The following is a 6,195-nucleotide window of genomic DNA, read 5'->3' as shown; positions in this document are numbered from 1 at the left end:
GGTTGTAGGTAGGCGAGGGGGCAGGGGCGGGGGGGAATCCAGTTTACTCCTTGCCAAGACTTCAGCTCTGATCTGACCAACTCTGCTGCGAGGAATCAAAAATTGCCTTAATTCGGGGTAAAAGCCCTCACTTCCGATGCCCCCCCCGGGCTGTGGCTGGCCGGGGTTGCGGGGGGGTCCGGGACTTTGCCCCTTGCCGCTCCCGCAGCAGAGCCGGCCTCCTCCGCCGGGCAGCGGTGCTTCCCCCCAGCCCCTCGCAGGGCTACTATATGCTGCTGCGCCCTACACAATCATTCCACAACACTCTCATTTAATCTAAACATCCCTAAACTTGCAAATTAACAGGCTCTTCAGCTGTAATTATACAGATACATACAAGTGCCACAGGGTCAGGTTATGCCATATCTATCCGTTTTATTTGTATACCTAACGCTTGGAGGAGAAGGTCACGCTTTTCACTTTCTGAAGGCATTCTACCCGGTTAATATCAGTAATATCTTCATAATCCTAATTGGGTTGGCCACGAAAAATCTAAAAAAACCTGCGTGAAATCACAGGAAGCCGGGCTCCTTCGACGAGCTGCAGCATCAACGTGTCATCTAGGCAGCAACACCTTCTCTCCAAGGCAAGCCTCCAAATAGCGTCTCTTTTACAACAACCCAACTGAAACACGCTGGCGAGGAACGATAGCTCGCCAGGGGTGGGACACCACCAACACAAAACCAGGGATTGAGTAGGTTCGATCTCTCACGTACTGCGACTCGACGCGAGTAAAAATGAAAGGATTTAGCCCCAAAAGTTGCTCAGAAGACGACCGTGTATTTAGGCACATTCGCATAGACGTTACCCGTACTGACACGCAGCACCTTCCGATGCCACTTTAGGGACAAATGAACGTCATAAAATACTCTAACACACACAGACACACGTATCCCCTTGGTGCCCAAGACGTTCGCGCTGATGCTCTGACTTTTTCTTCAAGCTCCCTTTGTTAATGGCCAGCCGCCCTGAAAAGGGACACACAAGCACCTCTGTGAAACCAGGAAAAGTCTGGAGCAATACGACCTTGCATGGAGTATATTCAACGGTCAGATGATCAAATCACATTCTCTTTTACTAGAAAACTTTATTTTTTTCCTTCGAGTGTTAAGAAAACTTTACATTTTATACTGTTAAAGATTTAACAGAAAATTTTTATAACCATACATTAAAATATCACATTGCAAACTTAACAGCGAACATGACTACACAGTATTTTGGGTACAAAAGCACGTACCCAAATCTATGCTCTTTTCTTGTCAAACCTGTTTGGCATTTTATTAAAAGTAAATGAAAAATACAATTTGTTTATAAAGCCTCTAACACCTCCAATACAGTAATTATTACAGAACAGCAACAATGATTCTCTGCTCTCCCCCCGTTACTGGTTACAATGCCATCCCAAACATATTTTTCCCCATCCATTGCTTACTTTCAAATACTTTGCACGGAAAGAAAGAAATACATTTATATCCTGTGTATGTACGAAATGGGTTTTGTACATGTGCATGTCTTTACATCCACATAGAAATTTCCAACATGGCAAAATACGCACAGAAAAGAGATGCACGGAAAGACTCTTAATAAAAAGGTGGTCCCTATTTTCAGCACCTCCAGCTTTCAGGCGTTCTTTACCTTTAATAGATTTGAAAGTAAAGTGTCCCTACCTCTGTTCAGAAGGTATTAGGACGTTTAAATGCATTTAGGTTTAGTATTGTTTATAATTGGTATGTTTATGATCAGGAAGAAGATAAACTGTGAAAAGGCAAAACATTAGTGCTCCTACTGAGACCTCTACTAACCTCTCTTCCTGAGAGCACCTCTACTAAATACCCTGGAGCAAAGTCTAGGATCACTTACATTCCAGCAACTCTCACTGGGAATTATCCAATTAAAGCAGCAATTCCCCCACCCCCTTTTCCCTCACAGGTCTAAATACACAACAAAATATATTGCAGAAATCAACTACTCCCTATTTTAATAACCCTGGCTTCTCAGTGAAGAAAAGAACGGAAGATAAAAACACCTCGAATATTTCATGTCCATGTGAATCATACATCCCCTTTCCATCTTCCGTTTTTCCTCCTCCGAAGAGACAAGATTATTAAAACATCACTGTGCATACTGAAATAGAGTGCTGCTTACGAGTTCGATACTGTTAAACAAGGAACTAGCCTTTCGTCTCCCTCCATTTTTAATCAATCACTGTCTTTCATTACTGGACTCTCCCACAGATCTTCCTATACTGACGGTAAAGAGTTTGCCGAGGTTCACTTCTGAGTAGCCACTCATGGACAGACATTTGTCTACGGTGCTCTTCAGTCTTTTGTAGGCCTCAGAGACTTCCCTCCTGAGCGGCTTCTTCCTCAAATACTCTAAAAGAACAAAGGAAAAAAGAAAACAGAGAAGGATCAAATGACCACAAAAAGACAGTACTTTTGCATTCACTACTACTGCGAATCATGGTATTTTAAAATGAGGTGAATGTCGTAGCTAGCAAAGATGACATTTACGGCAAGCTCTCCCAACTTCTGCTGCCTTCCCCCCTGCCTCCCCACCCGCAGCGCTGCACCAGCCGGTTAGAGGCCACGTTGAACCTGGACGTGGTGGCGAGGCTGAAGCTCCCTCAGCCCCACTGGTGCGGGTGCAGCGGCTCCTGCCAGGAGCTGGCAAGAAGCACCGCTTGCCCACTCATGCCGTCTAACTGGAGTGAAATGGGGGTTCATTAAGTCACAGCAGAGAAAATAAGCGATAGCAGGGCTGGCTCCGAAAGGATCTCATTTAAAATGAGCAGGTGCCTTAACTTAGTGAGAACTACACAGAGTCCCCAGGGGTTTGAAGTAGGGAGAGATTCTGCCCAAGCTGGGCTTCAGAAGTGAAGGAAACCATGCTTGGCTTCTCTCGTCCCTGCTGCTGCAAATACTGGCACAACCTGGGACAGACTTATCACCCATCTTGTGCGTTCTCACGTGCACCTTGTGTGCAGCATGGGAATCGTGATGCTCAGCACTACGGAGGCGTTGGAAGGAAAAAGGCAGCAGCACAAACAGGGGAAATTCTTTGCTATCCTACCCTAAAATGGAGAGAAGATGCCCGGTGTCTCAACCAGGAGACATCAGGTTCACCTGACACATGAATGAAGAGAGCCATTCCCAAATGCTTGATCAATAATACCTGTGAAGAAATGTCTGCAGTGCAAGACATTTACTCACTTGTACGTTTGTGTGTGTGCAACTCACGTGCATGCGCATGAGTTTGTACATATTTCAGCAGCGAAGCCCGAACTGTTCTATTTTAATTTTTTTATGTTAAATTTTATGCCATCCAAAAAAAAATCCAGGGATTTTGTTTGGGTGGTTGTCCTGCTTTTGCTTTACAAAGGCTGTGGACAAAGACTAGAAGAGCAAAATATTCTGCTGATACACATCAACGCCAGCTTGATGCAGATCTGGTGCAATTATGCTCCTCCTTTCCAACCAACTCCACGTTCTAAAAACACCAGCTCCTACCCGAAAGCCTGTGTCTGCAGTTACAGGCAGCACTGGACAGTCTGCATTACTGAGCACACAAGAAGGATATATTGCAAAACGAGGTGCCCTCCCAGACAGTTTCTCCCCCGTTAGGCTGGAGGGACTCCAGGTCAAGCAGAACTACGAGAGCACGGCACAGGTACTTAAAGGTCGAGCTTTCAAGCCATTTAGGCGCAGCGTAAGCGTGTGTCTTGTGAGCAACCAACACGATCCTTCTGTTGCTCATTAGCTTTGCCTGAAAGCTGTTGTCTCATTTCTTCCTGTCACCTTCGCAACGCTGGTATGCCCTCCTCACGCTTTGAACATGTAACAAAGGAGCCTCCGTCCCCTCTCGAACTGCTTTTACTACACGGCGCAAGTTAAGACGAAAAACCAGTCGCCTCTAAAACAGCTGAGTTTATTTAAGAGAAGGGTTTGGAGGAGAGGGACATGCTGGTTTTTTGAGTCCACCTGTGCAAGGGAAGAAATGACTCACTTTTGCGATGACTCACTTCTGCGATGCGACTGAGATGAAGACGTCCCATCGGACGCACCTTCATCTCAGCAGCCAAGTCAAGGACTGCTACAGGAGGAGATGGCAGGGAAAGGAGGCATGGTAACAGAAATAGCTATTACAATTTTCGGGTTTGTGAATTCCTCCTCCCTGAGGATTTACGAGTATTTTTGCAGAGCCTCGGATGTTTTAAGATGAGCTCAGCAGATTAACTACTGGATATGATACAAACAGTAATGTTTTACTGAGCGATTGCCACCTGCTTAGGTTTTCCGTGTTATTCACAAAGTTCCACTGAACTCAATTGCTCTGCAGGATGCTATCAAATCTTTAAAAATTAAATTAAAATTTAAATTAGCGACACCAGTTTGAGTAACTGAATACATTGATTAAAAGCACTTCAGTAAGCACCTTTCATGCATCTTTGTGAAGAAGGTATGTATTGTGCTGTCATACTCAGTTTTGGGTATTTATACTGCCAACTTTGGGCAGTAAGCAAACAGAGGAAGATGCCTGGTTGAAGATACCACATTCTCACCATTACCCAGAGAGTAAGGACATTATGTCTATTAGCAGAATTAAAATTTCTTTAAACTACACCACCAATACAATAAAAACTTTGATTACCAGAATCTGTTCATGAACAGACTGAAGTCACTACGGCATAAACACATTTAATGATCCTGAAATTATTTAAATGTAGGGTTTAATTAAACAAACCTTGAAAATTGTAATAACCAGATCCATAAAAGCATCAAACCCACTTTGCCGCAAATTCAGCACTAACTAGTGTATGCATTTTCAAGATAAACGATATAGTAAGCGGGTTCACTTGCCACTGCTCACATGTTAGCAAAACCATGCTCTTTGTACCAAGGAACTGTGGAAAACACCATCCTCGTAGCTCAAAACTAGGCTAAAACAGTTTAAAGCTTCCTGGAGCTCAGGAGGGACCAAGGTGAAACGTATCAATGCGCAGAAACAGCTGGCACGTGAACAGAGCAGGAAGGCACATTAATCATGAGAACAACGAGGCAAACAATAAACCAGGGCTGAAAGTAGGGAACAAAAATGCAGGCCCGCGTACAGCTCCAATTCAGGCTCCAGCCGTCCCACTAACAGAGCGCCTAGCTCCACCCCCCAACATTAAAATCTAAACTTTAATTATATGCGATAACCTTTCCGACAGTATGCTTCAAACGCTTCTTAGATGTAATTACCCTCGTAGAGGCAAGCGGGAAAGGGTGGACTGAAAAAAACGGAGACATATGAGGGGCCTCGTTGAAGTAACGAGGCCAATTTTAAGTTTCAATTATAAGAGAATGGAAGCCGGGAGCTCCGGGAGGAGAGGCAGGCAGCGGCTGTGTCCGCAGGACACCCACACCACGCATGTCTGCAGCACAGCCACACCATGCATTTGAATGACACAAGTGCATCTGACGACTGGGGAGAAGAGATTTAAAGAACTGTAGTAATACAGAGCAGGGGAAGATGGGAGAGGACACAGCTCCTGATGTGTTTACCTCCTTTGCTGATGGGATATTGACTTTTCCCACCAGGTTGGTTAGAAAGGGGACTATTTACGCTGCCACGCAGCAGAGTAAGAATGACAACCAGCATCACTCTCTGCTCCTCTGAGTAAAAGACAACTGTGACCGTCGTATATCACACAGCCAGTCAATACCTTCGAGTTACCATACCACCCAACTTAGAGATGCATATAAAAGCTCGTACTTTCTTCCTAAATGAGGGTTTAATCAATAATGCACCTAAGGCCTTCTGAAAACTAAGCTATACAAACTGACTGAAATTGCCTTTCAGTAGTCAGTCACGTTCCGAAATAATTCTATACCTATTATCACCCCATCATTGTTTTAATAATATCTAAGTTCAGCGGCACCAGCAGCAAGCAATCTTTTAAGACAACCACTGCTGCAGAATGCATATATGGCTATACACAGAGAGACACATTTATACACATGCAGAGCATACAAAAGATACTACCAAAACAAATATACAAATGAAAAATACAATTCTTTTAATAGGAATTAAAAAAAAAAAAGACGTGCTTCTGACTGTATATAATTAAAATTCAGGTACTGTATTCTCTAAAGTTAATAAATCACTGACTCT

At 44.0% G+C, this 6,195-nt stretch overlaps 1 protein-coding gene across 1 annotated transcript in view; it reads right to left on the bottom strand.

Moving 5' to 3' along the window:
• Nucleotides 1–1,117: 1,117 nt before the first annotated feature.
• POLA1 (DNA polymerase alpha 1, catalytic subunit) overlaps nucleotides 1,118–6,195 on the bottom strand; it is a 210,001-nt gene continuing 204,923 nt past the window's right edge. The window contains 1 exon segment of the mRNA XM_009276922.1: nucleotides 1,118–2,414. Coding sequence (XP_009275197.1) covers nucleotides 2,242–2,414 — 173 coding nt within the window. The 3' untranslated portion in view covers nucleotides 1,118–2,241.

Source organism: Aptenodytes forsteri, unplaced genomic scaffold, assembly GCF_000699145.1.
Source record: "Aptenodytes forsteri isolate BGI_AS27 unplaced genomic scaffold, ASM69914v1 Scaffold273, whole genome shotgun sequence".
Classification (NCBI taxonomy): domain Eukaryota; kingdom Metazoa; phylum Chordata; class Aves; order Sphenisciformes; family Spheniscidae; genus Aptenodytes; species Aptenodytes forsteri.
Note: the sequence above shows the minus strand (reverse complement) of the source record. Positions and strands in the feature narration are given on the sequence as shown.